Genomic DNA, 22,191 nt, shown 5'->3' on the forward strand with positions numbered 1-22,191 from the left:
TAAGAATTTTTCTCCCTTTGCAGCCCAATTTGAATAGCTGCAGTTGAGAAAGAAAAATGCTCCTTTGCACCCCAAGCTTGACTTCAAGCCGGGTATAGAGAAAAAGGGAAGTAGGATATGAGTCACAGTGCCCAGAGTACAGATAGGTAGCCGTGTTGGTCTGCCATAGTCAAAACAAAAAAATTTTTTTCTTTCCAGTAGCACCTTAAAGACCAACTAAGTTAGTTCTTGGTATGAGCTTTCGTGTGCATGCACACTTCTTCAGATACCACTTCTTCAGGTATCTGAAGAAGTGTGCATGCACACGAAAGCTCATACCAAGAACTAACTTAGTTGGTCTTTAAGGTGCTACTGGAAAGAAAAAAAAATTTTTGTAGTGCCCAGAGTGTCCCTGGTTACCTCTTAGCAACAGATTCTGGATGCTGCAGAAGATACCCTGTTTGAGCCTAAGTAGTGGTTCCCCACTGCCGATATATACCATATTTTTCGCTCTATAAGATGCACCAGACCATAAGACGCACCTAGTTTTTGGAGGAGGAAAACAAGAAAAAAAATATTCTGAATCTCAGAAGCCAGAACAGCAAGAGGGATTGCTGCACAGTGAAAGCAGCAATCCCTCTTGCTGTTCTGGCTTCTGGGATAGCTGCGCAGCCTGCATTCACTCCATAAGACGCACACACATTTCCCCTTACTTTTCAGGAGGGAAAAAGTGAGTCTTATAGAGCAAAAAATAGGGTAGATTTGTGACAAAATAAACTGCATTTTACCACTCCATTTACAATTCAACCAAGATTCACAGAAAGGTACAAATCAGACCTCCTCCTAAGGTGAACGAACTATTGTTTTAAGAGCCATTTCTAGAATGTGAAATCAAAACCCCACAGGCTTTCTACGAAGCTGCTTGATGGATGTCATCCTTACGTAATTATCCCCATGACAATAGTCTTAATACGTTTCAATCACTTACGCAACGAGGGGACAATCAAAGGCTGAAGCAAGTTGAAAAGAAGGAACACAGTTCCGACTTAACTAGGGGATCTTGATATACTTCTGGGTTCATCTTCTGATAGGCATTTGTGTAAAAAATAATAATATGGCCATTATCTGAGGCATACTGCAGATGGGCAACAGTTAGCGAACTGAGAGGGAACCAAGGTAACGAACGTTGGTATGCTACTGCCTCTGTCCCAACAGAGTCTCCTTCCACATAATAAGAATTTCTGGTGTAGAACAGCCCACTCTAAATGTGCACAGCCTTGAATACCCCTCCCTTTTTTTACAAATATTAGTGAGAATGTGCACAAAGTAAACATTTTATGTGCAACTTTTAAATGTTTCTCTGAAGAAGAAAAATACCTTAGCTACTTTTCTCCAGTTAAGACAGTCAAAGAAGTAGTATGTTCCCCTCTCATATGTATTGGTTTTCATTGTTGGCTCCATGCCTGGTGCCCTGGTAATCCATACTCTTTCTTCTTTGTGGTATCTCCAATCTCGGTTGAATCTATTATTATCCAATCAGGAAGGAAGAGATTCTGTTAGCTTGGCTAATTTCCACTGATTTAATCTTCTTTAAAACTCAAAATATATCTACGCCAACATGGCTGCTCAACATCCTTAACATGCTACAATAATCTAGCCGCTATCAAAGTTAGTACCTCAAGCAAAAAACTGAACTTATTGTCCTATATGCAATGGTAATATTAGGAAGTATTAATGAAATATTTTTGCCCAGCATAAAGTAGGAAATACAATATAACTAAATTGCTAGACAATTTATGAGAGCTTAGATTACGGTTTTAATTAATGGCTTCAATCTAGAGAATAAAGTGGTGCACACACACATCCCCCCCCACACACACACTAAGAACTCCCAGTATTCTCCTTCTAATGAGTGATGGGTGTCTATCATCTGGCAGAGATTAAAGATTAGGTTCTCCACCAAGCAAGCACAAGTGCGGGAAATATATAAGCAGAAAACTGTTTCCTTTCAAGTGTCATTCTTGCTAGCATGGAATTCTCTAACATGTGGCATATAAAATAACTTGCATTTGAAACAGCAATTTAAATTTTTTTAAATAACCAGAATAATTGTCTCCTTTGTATCCTAATACAAAATTCACTGAAATCTGAACATACAGCTCTACTGCTGCTAATAGCTGTAATACATCTCCTCCATTCATGTAATAGAGATAAAACAGTAGATCTTCCCCATAGCGGCCAAGCTTTATTGCAGCCAACTGTAAAGGAAAAAAAAAAAGATGAACACTTTTTAAAGAAAGGAGTTTGCATAAAGGCACTAAATCCAATCAAACTTTTATTGACCTATAGTTAAGGGTGCTATTATGAGACAAATTACTCTGGTAGAATTCCAGCTGGCTTCAACGAAGCAGGAAGAGTGTAACTAGATTGTGAACCTATCTCCAAGCATGTTGCCAACACTTTTTCTAGCATGTATAATAAAACAATCCATTTCCCCCTCTAGCGTCTATTTCAATTTACCTATTTAGCAGTTGCAGAGGTAATGCTGTAGAAAATATCTGGTCTTATAATTTTCTTGTCCTTCATATATTCATAGTCCTTACTACTAGTTTGTTTACGTAACAAGTATCTGTTAAAATAGTTTTCCTGAACTGTATTATCCTGGGAGAAGTAAAGAATTTAATCTGTCTAGAAATCAAGTTTTTTGCTGAAATTATAGGCAACTCAAAGAAACTTGCATTATACATTTCAACAGGCAAACTTTTGTTTATATAAAGGGACAAGACGGTATTGCTCACCTTATCCCTAATGTGAATGTTCGTTAAATATTCAGATGGAACATGGAAGTCTAGATAAAGGAATGAAAAGCGATTTAATTCTGATCCCATGACACTGGCTCTCACTTAGGAATTTTAACCACACACACGTACATCCACCCTACCTATATCTTGAGGTCGACAAGGTGAAGAAGCCCAAGGTGATGCAAATTTGGGATAAAGATTTCTGCACAGAAAAAAAAGTGACTGAATTGATATCAAGATCCATCTTTCTCCCAACATTTGTGTTACTTTTTCACAAAACGACTTTATGCACACACACAGGCTAAAATTCATACATTATCTAGACAACACAGGAGCCATTGAAACCCTGATTTGGTATGGCTTGGCTCCACTGTGCAACGGTAATGTATGAAATGGCAAAACAATGTGGGCTGCTTGATCTTCTTGGGTACTTCCCATACCAATACTTCATCTCAGGCCTGAGAAGGAGCATACCACTGCTTCTCTTCTCTTGCTGAAGGAACTACACCATTCCTCAGGTTTCTCATACTCCACAGCATGGGAAACAACCATTCAGATACCAGCAGAGCTATGATCTTTCTTTTGAGGTCACAGCGTACCCTGTTTTCTGGTGGAATGGAGGGAATGTAGATGAAGGAAATTTTCCAGCTGAAACTGTCAATAGGTTCTAAAATTCACCACATACAGCCTTAAAACCATTACAATTTAACTACCTTCAAGCTTACTCAATTACCTTTCTGCTCTGAACATGGGGTATGTGGAGAAATAGTACACTAGGGAACTTGTTCTTCGCATACACTCACACGCAGCAAAGGAACTGGAAGCAGCAGAGCCCTCACATGCTATTACCAAACATTTTTATTTTTGCAAAAGCCCAACACACAACACAAAACCAGAGTCCTGATCAAAGTAGCGGCATAGGCCCAATAAAGAGGGGCACGGGACGAGATTGTGTCGGGGGACCAGATCTTTCTGTTCTCCCACCCCTACCCCAGTCAATCACATGATGCCGTGATGTATTCCCCACCCATCAGTGACAACGTTTTCAGAAGAGGGTGCTGTAGCCACTGATTAGCTGGCTAACAGCAATCTCCTTTGAAAACGTGCTTTCAGCGCCTTCAGCTGATTGGTGCAGGGACTTTGCAGAGACTCCATGTAACTGACCACCAGCTGATTGTCAGTTAAGAGAGCTCCTCAAGTCTCTGCAAAGGGGAAAAATGTTCCTAAAAATGTAGTGCCAGGGGCAGGGGAGGTGTCTATCATGCTCCCTGGGGCAGCCACCCTCCAAAAAAATAAAACATACGTTTAATAAACACTTTCAGCCATTCTCATGAGCCTACTCTACTAATATCACGTGTACATCCTTAGTTGCACACTTTTCTATGGAAAGCCTGATAAATAAAATCAATGGCTATTCCTCACCTAGCAATAAGGGCAGCAAACTATGGTAATGCAAGTAGTCTGGCACATTGTCTGCCGCTCAGACAACAAATAACTCAAGAAAACAAAGTCTTTCTAGGGTGTGTGTGTATTATAAATGGTAATGATTCTGGCTGTACACCTAATATGACCTATTATATTTTCTTATTAATATTGGTTGATGCAGTTGGTTGGTTACTGCAGATATTAGAAATTATATTATTGTGCCTTATTGTTTTATTATTATTATCAAGTTTTTTTATCAAATAGTAGATAAATTTTATGGCATAAATAAATTATTATGATTATGATTATCATTATTATTATTAATTGTATGCTTTTTCCTTTTGGATACTGATTTGATATTCTCAAAAAAGTGTTATGTAAGTATTTTAAACAAAAAAATGTGCACAAGAACATACACTATTCACGAATGCAAGTCAATATCTTGTTTTGTTTTAATTGATTTGATATGAAGGATTTTTCCAATTCACACTCTTGAAAACAGAAGGAAATGAAAAGAGGATCTTGATTTATTGGAAGCTTGCAGAGCTGAACTCAACATCTTGAAACAAATTGTATTATTTATTTATTTATTATTTTGCTTTCCAATATTACCTTTACAGTTAGCAAAATATATTTTTTTTAAGTTTTGATTTTTCAAGGTGGCTAACTGAAGTCATTAGTTTGAACAACAAATGGTACGGAAACAGAGAACAACTTACTCAGGAGAGTTGAGATTGAGACCTAGAGTTGTCAAGTCACTTCCTAATGCGAGATGTACCATGCCGGGGTCTGTCTCTGCTGCCCTGATGAATGTTAACAAACCAATCATTCCAAACTGGTCTGTTACCATCCCTTGAGGAATGTTGGTAACCCGACCTAGACAAACAGACCACAAAATTAATCCCAAAATGTCCAGAACCAAAAAACATTTAAAAGCTTTTGTGAGAAAATTTAATGGAAAACAGGGGCAGGAGGAGAGAAAGAGAAAGAGATTGAGCATACCATCAGGTAACACCTGGATCCCTTTTTTCTGCTGGTTATTGTTTTGCGTTGTTGAACTTTTATCTCCAGGAAATTTAGGTCCATCTGCACTAGAAGATGTCTTGCCTGATGTATTCAGATTCTATTCAGAGAAAATGTAGCAAGAAATTTAGCATGAGAAAAGACATAGAAGGACAAGTATACATAAACTGTAAGCCACAGAATCCCATTAGAGGTGTACAGAGATATGTGCTTGTGTACCATTTTTTCTTCCTAATGACAACTGTTTCCTTGTGTTAGAGGTTGATCCTGAACCTCCCACGAGCTTTGAATGCAGCACTGTAAGGGAGGACAACAGCCTTAAAACCATGGGCTCAGAAGATTGGCTGTGTGCATATTCAAGGCGTCCACATTCCAACCCTTTGGAATAGGGCCTTAAATTAAAGCTGCAAATTCTTTTCCTTTTTTAAGTATTTGTCCAGCTGATTTCACCATATGTCATTTTTTGCTATGAAGTATTTGCAGGTCTCTTTTTCGTTCACCATGTTTTATAGCATCTATATCGGGGCGGAGAACACGAGCAGGAGCTCCTCAATCCCTGCTGGCCATTTTGCTGGCTGGGTGAGGATGCCAACATGTCAATCACCTGGTGTTCTAAGTGCGCTCCCGATTCTTTGAACTCATGGCAGGCTGCGAAGTCGCATGACTGGGAATGCCACGGTGCAACCTATCATGGAAAAGGTTTTCTAGTTACCGCTGATTAGAACCGACTGCAAGCTTTGCTTGCCATGGAACAGTCAGGAGTGTACTTGAAGGCTGAATCTTTGCCTGCCCAGCATAATAAAAGATTTAAGGTGTAGGGCAGGTGGAAATGGTTGGGGGAAATGGCTGGCTTTGCAGGCCAAATTAAGAGCTGTGCTGGTCCTAATCTGGCTTGCAGGCTCCCCACTGCTGATCTGTATAAAGCTGTTCAATGCCATGAACTGGGAAATTTGAATAGGGCATCATCAATGTGCTCACACCACCCAACTCTATTTCTCCTTTACATAAAATTTAGGGAAGTAGTGGAATGCAAAATGAGTACCACAGTACATTAGTAGACTCTGAGGGTCCATAAACTGATGCTCAACACTAACAATACAAAGTTCTGCCAAAGAGGTTGATGTTCAACCTGTTCTGGATGAGGATAATTCTTCCTAGATCAATGGGTTCAAAATAATTGTTTCTTTAAAACCAGGAGACACTTACGGATTTACTGTCATCATTACTCGATGTTGGATCTTTGTAGTTAGAGCCTGGTAAAGCTGGGAAATCTTCATTGTGTATTGAGAAGTCCTGGGTTTGCTCACTTGCTGGTTTTGTTACCATTCCAACTGTGTTGAAGATAAGTGTACCAAATTAGATATTATATTTCTGTGCTGCTATTGATTTTTCTCACTTCCATCAGCAAAATTTTCTACCTCAACAGATAATGAAAGAAGAAATTAAAAAACAGGGAAAAATATGTTCTTTCAATGCAGCAGTTTGCAGAAACTATTATAAATGTAGGTCTATTGAACCAATTCTTCATAAAAGATTTGCTTGTCATTTTTAAGTTAACATTCTTACAATTAACAATGTCAAGGTATGGGAGGGGGGCAACAGGGTGCTTTAAAAAATAAAACAAAGAGCATTTAACACAGTATTATTAAAGAAAGCAGTTCTAAATTGCTTGGGCACTCTTCCTCATCTAACATACTAAGATAATTGGTAACCCAACACGTCCTTGCAATGGTTTATGGTGACTAAATGCAGGAGAAAAACTGCAAGCACTTAGACTGGTAGATCTGCAGATACCCTCTAGACACAATCCTTCAACCCTTATTTCACACACACAAAAATAGGCCAAGCTATTCAAGATGGGAATGTGAAACTGGGCTAAAGAGATGAATTCTTTGCTACAACAATGGAAAGTGCATCAGAAATAACTGTTTGACTCACATATAGATAAAAAAAATATGAAGTAGCAATTGGAAGTAGAATGGGGAGGAAAATTTATAGCACAAATGATCTGGCAATTCTCTTGCTTCCCTTAATTATTCTCAGATTACGAAATCAAAGTTCTCTCTTGATTTTAGGAACTCTGCCTCTTTTGGGCTTCTTGGTGAGTTGGTATAGGATTGCAGCCTAAATATGTTTTAATTATGTTTCTATTGGAATCTTGCAATTTCCTTTTGCCCAAGAAATGACATTAACTATAGAACAGTGTCAAGTATCAAGTTCAACAAACCTGTTTTCAAATATCCATTGTGCCTTGTGATAAAAACAAACTAGGCTGCCAAAGTACCAGTTTTAAGTGACACACACTCACCATAGGGTGCTCTTCCAGCTAGAGGGTTTATTAGTGGAGTTGGATTCCCACTTCCTTCCCTTCTGTTTCTGTCTGCTAGTGCCGGAAAATCTGAAAGGTCCAGTCCCGTCACATTTTCACTGCCATCTAAAAGTAAATGCAGGCAACTTAAAATTCTTCTCAAAAATTGTCTCCCATAAAAAAGACACTGCAGAGTGAATACCGTATTTTTCGCCCCATAGGACGCACCTAGTTTTTTGGGGGGGAAATAAAGGGGGGGGAATTATTTTCCCCCCAGGTGCGGGGCTGAGACGGGGGAAGCCCGAACTTCCCCCGACCCCAGCCCCCAGAACAGGCTGCTATCCACAAGCTGTGGGAGAGCTGCGCGAAGCCCGAAGCTTGGGGCGTGCTGAGCTCAGCGCGCCCCAAGCTTCTGGGTGCCGGCAAGCTCTCCGCTAGCCATGGGAGAGCTGCATCTCCCACGGCTAGTGGATAGCTTCCTGAAGCCTGGAGAGCGAGAGGGGTCGGTGTGCACCAACCCCCCTCGCTCTCCAGGCTTCAGCGAAAGCCTGCATTCACCCCATAGGACGCACACACATTTCCCCTTCATTTTTGGAGGGGGAAAAGTGCATCCTATAGGGCAAAAAATACGATAATTACTAACTCTCAAGCACTCTCAAGGGTGATATTTATATCACTTTCTTGCCCCTACAACAAAAGGAAAGAAATATCCCAAAATGGAGAGATCAAGTTAGAGGAGGGTCTCACACTGTAAATATGACCAGGAGCTTAACGCAAGCTAGTAAAAATAAAATGCTAATTCTTGAATGGACACAGAAAACAATTAAAAGCAAAATTAACAGTCCTAAAACCATGTTGTGGCTATAGCTAGCTGGCAAAATAAGATGAAAAAAACAACATTACCAACAACATACTGGAACAGGTTCAATATAACAGTGGTTTACCACTGGGACTACAGATGATGCAGCTCTGGCATCACTATATAATTTTAATTTAACTAGTAGTTGTCTAGTGTTAAATTACCCAGTTAATGATCCAACAGTAGTTCAAAACATCCTACATGATAGAGGGTTTAAAGAGGGGAATTATGCCTGATGTCTAGCCAGCAGCATAAGCAGCTGAGTCCCAGGAAAACCAATGGATAGTGGTGTGTCAAATACTACCACCACAATTTATGACATTCCCACTGCAGTGAGAAAGTCCAGTGGCTGGGAATGGGGAGAAGGCCGTCATTCCAGCATTGTGGTATCTGCTTCCCCTGAGATCCCCAGGGCTCAGCTGGAAGAAGGTTGCAAACCCAGAATAGAAATTTGGTGGTGCTGGGCTATGATTACATGCAAGACATTTAACACACATTATTTAAGTGTCTTTGTAAATAAAATAATTTAGTTTGCCTTCTAATTTATATGACTCGGAACGTAAGTCATTTACAATTTAAGAACATTTATTGAAAAACATCATGAATGTCTACACAAATGTTGTAATTTGGGGGGGGGACCCTAAAATTGTATACAAAATGTGCTTCCAGCAAAGTCTCTCAAGTGTGCAATTTTAAGTGGGCTTACCTGTTCCATTAAAAATGTTACTTGATAAAGAATTATTCATTCCAAACGCCTGATTCCTGTTCATTCCAAATCCAGACATACTATAAAAAACAAACAAATAAAAGTAGAGTAGTGGAACAGATTTAAAATCATCTGTGGGGGATGAGAGTAAATGATACATAACTAACACCTAACTAACTGTTCTCATATGACTCCCCAACACACACAGCTCTGCAAAACAAACATTAATTTGAACAGATTTAATGTTAAGTTTAAAAAGAAAGCTCAAAATTTAAAACAAAAATCTTTATTATACTGCTTCAATCTCAAAAATGCTTTGGTCGTTTTTCAGATCTGGATGACTACATTGGCTAAAATAGGTAAAGAGCTAACTGGCTCCTGCTGGAAACCTAAATAGATCCTTACAGGGTTTTTTTTAAAGGATCAGGGATTTTAAGTTGACAGCCCTTTGAGCTCTTAAAAGAAGCAATCCTCAGTACAGCTAGGATCCCATGGAATGCTGATAAAGGCAATCCATGTGAAGAGGAACAAAAAACCTAAACCCGCCGATAGAATATAATGGCACACCATTGTATTCAATGCTGGTCAAAATGTTAGAATGAGACTGTTTCCACTTCTCCATGAATATTTAACTTAATAAAAAGTGGAAACTTGCACCAAAAGAGGTCAGAAAATGAGCATTTTAGCGGGTTCAATGAAGCATCTTTATGCATATCCTACATTTGTTTAAGCAGGGTGTGCATTCCAAGGTTGCTCTGTCTCAAACAAATCTTTTCATGGAAAATGTTAGGACAAGGTGCAAAGTGCAGCTCTGAGGAACTGCAGAAGTAAGCATCCGAGCAAGCTCTCAAAACAACAGAGGAAATTCAAAACCTCCCCAGGAAGTAGAGATCATGTATAATACTGAAAACAATCAGTATATGATAAAAAGAGAAAGAAAAAAAGGGCTCTTAGTTGTTTCAGATTTGAAACATACTCATAAAAGTATAAAACTATTTTAATACTCAGTCTCTCTTCCTGTTTCTCCCTTTCACCAGCTGTTTGGTTTTTTTTTCTATTTAGCCACTTCTTCATTTATACTTCAAGCAGTCGGTCCACCTGACTTTGGGGGTGAGTGCAGAGAAAGAACAGCCATGAGTGTAAGATGAAGGCTATTAATGTGTTCTCCGTAATTTATTAATGCAACAATAAGCTTGTTTTAGTATGTTATTTGGAAATAGGCATCTGACGGTCAGATTCAAGATTCTTCAAGTGAAAAGAATGGAACTGCTAATGAATTATCAGTCGCATTCTAAATGACACACCTGCCTTCCATTTTTAAAAATGCATTGTTTAATTGTAATGGAATTGTTTAATTGTAAATGAATTGTATATGCAAGAGCATATACAGTTCTTTGTTAGCTATTGCCCTACTAGTTTATGCCGTGGTAAAATTTATGTCTAACACTCGTATTATTAAAGCACAGTAATACCAATATTGCACCTCTTCCAGGTTAAAAATCTTCAGAAAATGGATATTACATTGACCAACAGGCCCAGCGAGTGAAAAGATTTCTCTATGAAACAACTGCACAAAGACAGAAGTCTTCACTGTACAAAAATTGTTGAGAACTGAAGCCAGTTAATAATTTAAGAGGTTTTAAAAGAAACCTTGGCTAAATTTGATAAAGAACTGATATGACCTCCCTTAGATATGGGAACTTGCTTATTAGCAATTGTAATTATTTCCTTATATGAAGATCTACATTACCTATACTGCAACTTAAATACTAAATATATAACATTATTTTACTTCCTATTACCACTTTCGAGTTATTCTGTCTGGAATTATAAATACATGGTACTAAATGTTATTTGTGGTCTACAAGCATCCAAGACTGAATCTCAGCTGGTTAACATGGATGACTAGAAGGTGTTCCGTTTCAAGTTTGCTTTCTTTTTCTAGTCCTTTTAAAAAAGCTTGGATCAGGAAGAGTAGATGATAAGCACTATCTCATGCACAGGCAAACTCGGCCCTCCAGATGTTTTGGGACTACAGCTCCCATCATCCTTGACCACTGGTCCTGTTAGCTAGGGATGATGGGAGTTGTAGTCCCAAAACATCTGGAGGGACGAGTTTGCCTATGCCTGCACTATTTTCTCCAGAGAAGCCAGTTATATTGGTGTAGGGGCTTGATCTGTTTCAGTGGCGCTGTTCTGGATGGAAGGAAGGGCAGCTTGTGGGACATAGGTTTATGTCAGAAGAAGAGAAGCTCCATTACATACATGAAGTTCATGTATTCATATCGCTCCTTGAGCTGGGAGAGTTGACACATTTAACACAAAGCTTGGCAATACGAGCTAACTAATCCTAATGCATCGCAAGTCAGCTTTGGCTGCTGTTCCACTTGAACAGTAAGACACCCATGCTCACAATGGCTCTTCCTCATCCTCTCTTGTCCCTCATGCACCCTCAACCTCAGCTGGGGGGTGGGGAGTTGGCAACACACTGGAGCAGATTTTGGGTGGGGTGGGGGAAAGTCCTGCTGTGCCAATGGAACGCCACTGGTGTAGCATTCAATACAATCCTAAATAATTATGTTTCGATACATTTGATAAAAAAAGTTTTGATTTTAGTTTGTACGGCTGCAAAAACTGGTGAAAGCATTTCAAAAGAAACCTAGCCAGATGGGCGGGGTATAAATTATTATTATTATTATTATTATTATTATTAATAATAATACCCATTCACTTTCCCACAAAAATTGACCTAATTTAACTCATAACCCAGCTTTGAAAATTCAGATCATTTGCTTAGCTCATAGCAGCAAATTGGTTCCTAATACTGAATCTGCCTTACCTGTTCACAGTAAAAGGTTGTCGAGAGGGTTGTTGCTTTGGCATACAGATTATGCTGGGTGAGCTTCGATTAGGGCTGCCTAATCCCGAACTACTCATGCTGTTTGTCCTGCTGGGAATTCCGATGCCCTGACCGACCTGGGAGTGGTTCATCATATTCCTAGGATTCATAGGCAATATACCCCTGGAAAAGAAGATCCAACAGATACAATGATGTTCAGCAGAATATCATTATTCTGAAGCAGTCAAAGCAAACCATTCTTTTCAGAATTGCTTCTAAACAAACTGGCTATTAGAAACATACACATATAAAGAGCTGCCTGTATTGTCTACCTTGACTGGCAGTGGCTCCCAAAGTTTTTCCCTAGCTCGGTTAGTTTCAGATTTTTTTAAAGGGGTGAGCAAGTTTAGGACATTTCATATATATAGTGTCTTATTTTAACAAGCTGCACAGCAGAATGTGAATATTATTTTCCAAAGGCTGGGATCAATATTGCATTACAAGCTTTCCTCCAGTACCCTCAAAACACAAGCCGTAATCTAGAAAATTAAAACATTGTTCTTTTTAATGTATGTGCACTGCAAAATAATTTAAAGTAAAAACATATGCTACATATTTTAGGAACCCCTGCAGAAATAAGTGCTGTCAATAAATACCTGCTTGGAGATGGAGGCGTGTGAAGTGACATTGTTGGTACCCCTGTTGTTGGCGTTACGTGGCTCGGTAACTGAGTGCCTTGCGATAAGCTGCGATTTAACTGAGGGGTATTGTTGCTCATTCCCCTCATTGGAAGGCCTAGTGCACCTATTGGAAAAAAGTCAGAGGAGTGGCAATGTAGAGAATTAAGGAAGACAAGTATGGTTTTCGCAAAAATGGGTATTCATTCTGATTTGACAGCCAAATGTGCTAGGTAGTTTTTTAAAAAAACAAAAATGCACACAATAGGCTATCTTTTTATGAAATCAGTTCTAAATTCAGTGGGTGCAGTTTCCAAACCTTTGTTGTTTTTTTAAATTGGGTAAAGGGAACTTCCTTCTGGAGATAAATTACTTACATATATATTAATATAAAGTTTTCCCTGAAATGTTAATGTGTTTGATTGACAAAACATTTTTTTAAGTGAGATTTTCAAGCAGCAGCTATGTTTTTAGAACTTATTTTTAATTTGAAGGGCACCATAAGCCTCCTAAGCAAATATTGGCTCCAAACAAATTTCACTAACAGAAACTGTTCCATTTGCTTTAAAACATCCGGATTTTTAAAAAGTGTATACCAGAAGTCTTCATTTCCAGTATTTATTGGTGGACTGCAATGTCACTTACATTGATTGTAAGCTCCATTGGCTTTGTTGTTAATTATGACAGGAACAAACGTAGTCTCTCCCCAGACTTGTATGTTTCCTCTCCCACTGCAGCACCATGAAATCAGAAGCTGTTGCTTCCCATTTAGATTAAGCAGATTAGCATTTCATCTGAATCCTAAAAAGCAGTTAATCTTAACTATGGTTTATTGGGAGCGGGGACTCAGCTTCATAAACTACGGTTTGAAGTTACCCCCAGTCTGTTTGAAACAAAGCAAGATTAACCAGAATTTGCTGGGTTCAGGTGACAAGTGGCAGTTAATCAAAAAGAGACCTGGCCACTTCACAGCTATGCAAGAAGAATGAATGCCAAAGGAAACTAGGCATCAAAACATAGTCACTGAGTGCCTATGATTGAAATCCTTCACCAGTTCACTAGAAAATGGCCTGGTTTTCACATTATAGTTATAGAACCACAGAACTGTGCAGGCTTCTGGAGAGGAGCTCAAAGCGTCTTTGCTCCTCCCTGTTGTTTTCATTCTCTCTTCCATCCTTTTAAAAAACCCTTATGCCAAGTTAAATCAAGGTTTGGCTTATTGTGTCATTCGAACCCAAGGTTATGTATAAGGTCTCTCCTTGCTAACTACAAACTGCAGTCAAGGTTCATTCTCCTCTTTTGCAACACATCTGTGAATATGGGCACAATGAGTATGTTATGAAGTTTTATTTGGCGTCTAGACCATCTGAAGTACCACAAACTTCTGCAGAGAAGTTTCTATATTCCAAAAACCAAGCCCCCTAAAGGTATAACAAAAAAGACTATATATCTATATGTTAAGCAGGGGTAAATATGGGCTGTGGTTTTACCCGACTTTGTTGATATACAAGCCCCCAACTTTAAACTCATTTGCCCTTGTTAAAGGTAATGTATTAAATATTCAAGTGGCAAACCTACTGATTTGCCATTGATCCATTGAATGTGACACATTTGTTTGAAAATATAGAAACATTTCTTCATGTGCAGTATGCAAACTGGGACTACTCAAATTTAAAAAGAATGGAAGATCAGAATGGAAAAAATATGTACTGTCATCAGTTTTACAACACTCTATGTGTTGTGAAAGAAGCTGTTAATATTGGTTTGCCTAAGAGCAATCAACAGTTCTTTTACATGCATCAGTTGGTATGTATTTATTTTGGAGTGGCTTATAGGTTGTTTTAATCTTCATCGTCATAAAATATATTTAACTGATTCCTACGTGTCTGCATAACTTGGAATTTTGAATATGATAAGTATTGTTTATCTCAACATGCTGTGGCTCTTTTTAGGGTCTGCTGCTGGGTTTGATTTCATTTTGGACTATTGCTGTAAATCACGGTTTCAGAGATAGATCTGCATAATATTAAAAAGCACTTGGAAAAGGAGAAGGCATGCCCTTGGTACAACTTTTCACTTTCCATTTTCAGTCAACAAAGAAATAGGCTTCTTAAAGAGTAGACTATATTTACATTGCAATACCTTCTATATTATTAGTGAAAAAATAAGTGGAAAATCAAAGTGAAAACCACACCCTGGAGCATTCATTATGCCCAAGAAATAACGTTTAAGTCATTACTTTCAAAATTCTGCACTATTTATATTAATGTTGAAAATGCCGATTAATTGGTACCATATTAAAGTCAATTAAAAGGCAGTGCATATGTGTCTTTTGTTTTGCCACGGGGAGCTCTAGCAAAGATCTTAAAAGGTTTGCACCTAGCCATTTCCCTGAATGAGCATTGCCAATATCCCTGACAGCAGAGACCCATTCATCCATGTGAGTCTGACTCCTCAGACCTCAAACAGTTTGGGCTAGGGCGGTGATTAGCCTTTGTTCTGCACTGGGAGCTGTGGCTTCATGTGCCAAAACCAACATTACCACCTGAATTGTCTAGCCAGGCTTCCTACTGTTTGCTACTCCTGCTTGCTCTTCACAGGGAAAATTTGTGCCACAAATACCACCATGCCTTCCTGCTCATGAATATGGGTATGAAAAGAAATAACACATCAGGCTATCAACATGATTGGTATTTATTTATTTTTTTTAAAAAAATGTGGAATCCTAAAACACCTTAGTTGTGAGGAATTAGATGTTAGTAATCATGAGAGCAATTCTGTCTTTATTATATCATAACTGGCTACTATGAAGCGGGGAAGTATTAGCACATTGTTGCACCACGGGGAGAATTTCTTGTGGGCAGTTAAGAGATTTCTACATTTGCCTGCTGAAATGAAGATAAATTCCTAGACAGTCTTGTAAGGCAAAGGAGTTGCTTTTGTCTACTTTCACTTTTAATTCCTGTTGGCAGTTTATCCAGACTTGGAAATAATCCTGACCTACTGAATTATTTCCAGATATCCGCTAAACTAATAAATTCAGTCCAGCTGTTTTTCATTTTAGAGTCAAGGAGAGGTTGCCCACCCCAAAATTCATGAAAAATCAGCTGTATTTAATAGCTATATAACCTGATTTGCACTTCACATCAAACCATAGTTAAAACAGACTATTGTTTAATGTGACTGAGCAATGTGCTTGTTGTACAATGCTGAAATTGCAAGCACTTCCTTCTTCTCTCACTCTTGCCACACTGCCGGGAAGCAAGTTGTATGTAGTATGGTCCTGTATGTTGCTGAAACAAACCACATGATTCTGTTTCCTCCCAACAAACCACAAGTGGTAAGCCAAGCTGGTTTCTGATCATGGTTTGTTCACAGAGAAATAAACCACGAGGCCAGATTCAGATAATACAAGCTACATGCCCTATTTCCAGGCAAGACAGCAGCAACAAGAGCAGAAAAGATGCAATTTCAGCAGCATGCACCAGGACCATGCTTGTTCACATTAAACCATAGTTTATTATAACTATGGTTTACTGTAGTGTGTGAACTAGGCCTATGAGAGAAAAAATCCACTGCCTCATAGAGGATATTCAGCCTCTTGTAACCTAGGAAAACCTCCCTATTAGACAGACTGCTGTTAGCTAAAAATTGGAAATCCCAAGAGATTCCAACGGTGGAAGAATGGCAGATGAAGATGTTGGATTTTTTGGAGCTAGCCGACCTGACTGGAAGAATCCGCGACCAGAAAGAAGAGGAATATCAAGAAGACTGAAATTTAAGGACTATTTAACTAAATATTGTAATATAAATAACTAGAAGTCACTTGAAAGTACCAAACAGGCCGAGGATTAAAATTAGATTCAATTGTAAGTAAGTTGAATTTAGAATATTAAGAAAAGAGAAGAAGATAGTTCATAGTTGGAAATAATTTTAGTTGTAGAATGATATTGGAGAGCTGTTATACACAGATACAATGAAATTCAGAAGGGAGGGATTCAAGGAAGTCAATTAACAAGGTAAGATAATTTGGGTTTTTCAAGTGATATGTGTCAAAGAAAATGTTTTTCTTTTTTAGTAATGTGTTTTCTCTTGTGTGTTTTCTTTCGCCCCCCCCCCCCTGTTATATTTGTTATAACTGTGAAAAACTTCATAAAAAAATTTGGGGGGGGGGGGAGGGAATAGAAGGTAGGCCAATAGAAATGTATGTTGCACTCCATTGACCTTTCAGGAGTTGGTTAAAAAAATAAGAATCGAAAGATACACTGAAATCACGGTGGAAGGCAAAGAAAAAGCAACATTAAGCCAGCATGTTTGCAAAACAACTTATACAAGCCTGTACATTCACATATAACTTAGAATAGAATACTTACTTTGATGCCCGTATAAACTTGCCCCAAACTGAGACAGCTGACCTGATGTTGAAGGTGATGCCAGCATCTAAAATGGTAAATAAAGAATCGGTCAAGGATAGAATAATAAAAGTATTTCTACAATATTAAACTCTTTAAGAAAATTAATGAAGGCAGTTGTGAAATCAATTTCAAATAATCTACTGCAGGCAAGTTTTAACTGCAATTCATGTGTTTGGGGAGAGAAGGCCCTGCTCCCAACTTCCCAGTGAACTCTGGCACCCTTCGAACTTTCTTTGTGTGCTGGGTGCGTAGGTCTGAAGTGGGGTTCTAAGCGTGCTCATATGAAGATGTGTAGAAGTAATAAAACAGGGTTCTTGGCTAAGAAGATGCTTCTAAGCATGTTCAGCTTAGAATCGCCCTTCTTTGGATCTTGCATTTAACACCAGAAGTTCGGAAGCAGAACCAGCAGTCACTGGGAGTGGAGCCCTGTGTGCATGTGCCCTCCCCACTTTATACCACAAGCTTTTGCCTGAATAGGGCTATTGTTAGTTACATTTTGCTATACGGAGCTGCGTACAAGGACTCAGTTTTAGTAAACTGAGATTAGGAAGGTTCTCTAAGCTAGTGAACACCACTAACAGAACAGATAATGGAACATACAGGAAGTATCTGAAGTTACGAAGGCAGCACTCGTGCTTCTGCACAGAAGCTCCCAAGTGCCCCCTCCTACAAAATATGCTCTAAAAGATTGAGGTTGAGAAAGACTGAGAAGCTCCCAAGGCATCACAGGGAGTTGCAGGAGGAAGGGGGAGGTTGGAAAGCTCCAAAAACACAGATGCAAATAGATGAGCAATAGTACCAAAAGAAAAGAAAATACTAATAAACTATTCAGGCTCTAATTCAAAATAATCACATTTAACAAAACAATTTGACATGAAAGGGAGGAAATTTCTCAATGTGACACTCAGAATGCAAGGCTATCCATGATTTATTAATACTCTCAATTCACCATAAATTTCTAACATCCAAAATTATTATTCAAAACTCACAGAAAAAATGGTTCTATGACATATGTGCAGTAATGTGCACATTTTCTGCATTCTGACTTGTTATCAGCACAATAAACCTAACAGAGATTATCTGACTCACTAAGTATCATTGACCTAGTTCTCAGTCTGAGCTGTTTCGCTCAGACTGCAGGTGGAAGTTTACATCATCAATTTCTCCTGTACATAAAGCATCTCTCTATAAAGATAACTGTATGACAGGGTGTTCTAGTTTAGCTTTCCAGATTTATTTATTTTTTCAAAACAGAGGGGTATTCAGTCATATGAACTTTCTTCCACCTGTAGTCTGAAGTGGTACTGCCCAACAATAGGCTTGCCACCTCACTGAAAACTAGCCCACTGAGAACTTTGTCACCAGTAGGCAGGTCACCACGAAGTAACTAAGCAGAAAAGCTTTTTGGAAATTGGAAAAGTGATTTTATTTTTCCTTTCTCAGGCCACTGATGTATAAGAAATGCCTCAAGAATGTAAGTATTTCTGGCATGGGGACTAGGACAAAGAACCAGAGGGGGGATTGGATGGACTTATTATCAAGGATGATCAACCACACAGTCATATGCCAATGAAAAGCTCCATGAGCATAAATAGCATTTCTATCTCTCTGAAAAACTGAATACTGGAATGTTTGGAGTGATCCCTAGTTTGCATTTAGTGCAAAAGAGCCACTGGACTATGAGTAGGTGCATTATAAAAGCTTTCAGGAATGACTGGAGGCAAAATGGGGCCTCCACATTTACAGGCAGCAGAGCAATAAACTTCATATTCTGAATAATTGTAGAAGATTATTTCCTTCATGTCCTGTGTGATAGCTTCACAAGGCACTCAGGTCTGGCACAAGAACAACCTACCCATTTTATAGTTCCTAGTTAGCTGAAGGGCATGCATTGCCACAGATCTGTGTGGCACAAACGTGGAGCTTGCAAACACTCAAGTACCATGTGTACACCTAAACATGATATCAAATATTTTTCAGTTGTTTATTCAAGAGATTTTGCCTACTGTGCCTGCTTTTGTTGTGTTTTCTTTCATGTTACTATTTTATTGTGAATTTTAATCTGCAAAAGCTCCCTTGAGTAATACATACATATTGGAAAGTTGGAGCAAAAATGCTTACACAAATAAATACGGTGGTGCCTGGAAATCTGATTATAGCACTAAATATGTTAAATGCTAGCCACAAATGCCAATTTTTCCAGTTAATGGTTAGATCTACACTTGAGGCCTTGAGCTTTCCAATCTATCGCAAGTGTGAACACTTATGCACATTCTGTGCAGCATGTATGGTAATTCAAGCCAATTAACTCTGGTATCCCTGATTACAAAATCATGTATTTTTAACCAGTTTAAAAAATGGAAAAAATAAGTTAGTGTTAATAAAAACTTACATCTTTTTCTGATCGATGTGGGAACATCGAAGGCTGGCCGTAGTACATGTTTTCATCGTGGTAGTCACTGTCGACTCCCTCTACAAACTTCTTTCTTGAAGCACCAAACATGCTGTTTGTCACCTACATTATAAGAATATGGCATTAATCTCTGGAACAAAAGTAAAGCAATTCCTGAATTTAATGATGCTTAAAAACACACATACATACTGCAGTTCTAACAATTTGCTAAACTATGGTTTACTGTAATACACCTCTACCACAGGCAAGAGGAAGCATTTGCTTCTATTTGTTTGTTGAAAACCAAAGTTACTCATTATATTTGAATCTCTCATTTGGGGAATCAACCAAACTTAAACCAGGATTTGTTTCCCTAAACCACAGTTGAAGTTAACCACATTTCTGGTTTTGGCTAAAATGATCACGTTAGCTGAAAACAGAAATGAAAGTTTCCGATCTTCTTGTGGCCGTGACAAAGAAGGGGGCAGAAGCATAGAAGCCATAGTTTAGTGTTACACATCTGAACCTAATCATACTCATTCTTATGTAGCACACCTCCAGCTCCACAAAACAAAATGTCTTAAACCCAGCACAATGTATAGCTTCTCTCAAACCAAAATTCTACAGTGCAGAACAGCAAACCAGTTCCCTAGCTATTGATGGTTAACAGTTTGATCTATACATGCCTACTCAGAAGTTCAATGGGAGTTACTCCCAAGTGGATATAGGACTGCAGTCTACACCACTCATTTGTACACACTACTATTAAATAATCAATTGCCTTGTGTTCCTAAAAATGCACAAATTAATTTACTACTTGTATGTCCTCACAATAACACCATGAAGTAGGCAACTATTATACGTACTTTGTTAATGGGCAGTGGAAGCTAAGAAATGCATACAATACAAATCTCTGCTTAGTTGTAACATTCTTAATTCTTTACCAACAGGTATGTTTTTGGAGTACTGTAGCAATGAAGGGCCCAGACAGTGATAAAACAAAGTCATATATGATGATGTCCTCCTTAGGCCAGCTTCTTTTATATCAAGCCACTAATGTTCAGTGAAAGTTATTGCGCTCTCTCTCTCTCTCTGTCTCTCTCTCTCTCTCTCTCCCCCATTACAGATTAAAAGCAATTTCCGTACGTTAGGAACACAGACTGTATTATTTATATCTTGGTATATATGTTTGGTATATTAAAAGAACAGTTTAGTCAGACAATAATTCGAAACTGAAGTTACTTTTTATTTTTTTGTTACAAACTGAGCTACAAACTGCTGAACTGTAAGGAACCTGAGCTATAAGGAACCTCTTTGGTTCTGCTAGTTTATGAGGAGCAGGCAAAAACCGATAAAAACAGAAGAAAAAAAACAACATTAGTAAAACAAAGAAAATTATTATGTATCCTACAGTACTTCACAGTGTCAAGCAGACATAAAACACTTATTTCCATAAAAACAGTTGAGAAAAAGGGGGGACTAAGCAAGAAAGATTCAATAAATATACCGCACAGGTAATTTAAGTACACTTTCAGCTCTTTTTTGTTGCCCTGGACTATGCTCCAGTCCTTTGAGGCCTAGTGAAGGACAGAAACAGATGCACAAACTATGCCAACAAGAGGAAGCCCACAAGCAAAGGAGGCACTAAAACCTTCCTCCTCCTGTGACAATGGCAGTGCCCCAGAGGCACAAATGCATCTTGCTCTTAAGGTTGATAGTAGTAGTCTCTGTTTACAACTCAGGGCTTGTTTGTCCTCAGTCACAGGAGCTGCAATGATCTGACACTGTACATAGTCTTACAGAAAGCCTTTGTGTTACATAGCTTTTAGAAATCATTTCAGGGGTGTAAATATATGAACACCTTGGCTTAAACATTCCCCCCCCCCATCATTCTAAAAGAAAATATTCCATAATCCATTTTTCCCTGAAAACAAACAAGAAAGCCTTTTTTGGGGTGAGTAGGATGGAATCCACAGTCCCCCCTTCACTCCTCTAATTTTTATTTCACACAAAAGTAAATTCCAGGTTTTCCCAATACACTTAGGTAGCGCTCTCACTTCACAATTGGCTCACAAATCACCTACAAAATGGAATGCAGTATTTAACAGGCTAAGGGGATTATCTCCTCTTTTACTCTAGCTGAGCAAAGTGATGATGAGCTGAGAAATTATTGGTGGCAGCTGCTGCTCCTAGCAAGGGTGAAGAAGAGTAGAGTCAACCAAGGTAATCTTGCATGCAGTGAAGCCAGAAAGAATGTTCTTTGCCAACTTACTCCCTTCTCATTATAACACTACCCTACCCTACTATTACTACCATTGCATTACCCTCACTAAAAATAAAAAAGGCAGAATTGCTTTGTAGTTATCAATACTTGCACTTAAAGTTACAAACTGCCAGCATAAAGACATAAATCAGTAACCACGGCAGATTTAAGTTTGATCTTGTTCCTCAGAAAATTTGTGCTGTACCTTTGGTACAGAAAGGAAGGAGGCCCAAGCAAGCCTCACCTGCAATATATTGCCAGGTGAAGGCACCATCATGCTCTGGTCCTCAGGTTTGATTCCCATATGGTCCCGCATTGCAAGGGGTTGGACTAAGGTGATCCTCAGGGTCCCTTCCAACTCTATGATAATAATAATAATAATAATAATAATAACAATAATAATAATAATAATTATTATTATTATTATTATTATTATTATTATTATTATTATTATTTATTATTTATATCCCGCCCATCTGGCTGGGCCTTCCCAGCCACTCTGGG

The 22,191-nt window shown here is 38.6% G+C and overlaps 1 protein-coding gene across 6 annotated transcripts in view; it reads right to left on the bottom strand.

Annotated features, from left to right (window-relative positions):
• CNOT2 (CCR4-NOT transcription complex subunit 2) overlaps positions 1-22,191 on the bottom strand; it is a 56,763-nt gene that overhangs the window by 3,122 nt on the left and 31,450 nt on the right. For all 6 annotated transcript variants that reach the window (XM_079994278.1, XM_079994273.1, XM_079994277.1 and 3 more), the window contains 13 exons: positions 19,425-19,547; positions 16,991-17,057; positions 12,597-12,744; positions 11,941-12,123; positions 9,102-9,181; positions 7,537-7,662; positions 6,435-6,559; positions 5,208-5,328; positions 4,925-5,081; positions 2,921-2,982; positions 2,778-2,827; positions 2,137-2,237; positions 1,357-1,501 (listed from right to left, as the gene is read on the bottom strand). In XM_079994278.1, coding sequence (XP_079850404.1) covers positions 1,357-1,501; positions 2,137-2,237; positions 2,778-2,827; positions 2,921-2,982; positions 4,925-5,081; positions 5,208-5,328; positions 6,435-6,559; positions 7,537-7,662; positions 9,102-9,181; positions 11,941-12,123; positions 12,597-12,744; positions 16,991-17,057; positions 19,425-19,535 — 1,476 coding nt within the window. In that variant the 5' untranslated portion in view covers positions 19,536-19,547. The remainder of the gene's footprint in view (positions 1-1,356; positions 1,502-2,136; positions 2,238-2,777; positions 2,828-2,920; positions 2,983-4,924; positions 5,082-5,207; positions 5,329-6,434; positions 6,560-7,536; positions 7,663-9,101; positions 9,182-11,940; positions 12,124-12,596; positions 12,745-16,990; positions 17,058-19,424; positions 19,548-22,191) is intronic.

This window comes from Podarcis cretensis (genome assembly GCF_951804945.1).
Source record: "Podarcis cretensis genome assembly, chromosome: 10".
Classification (NCBI taxonomy): domain Eukaryota; kingdom Metazoa; phylum Chordata; class Lepidosauria; order Squamata; family Lacertidae; genus Podarcis; species Podarcis cretensis.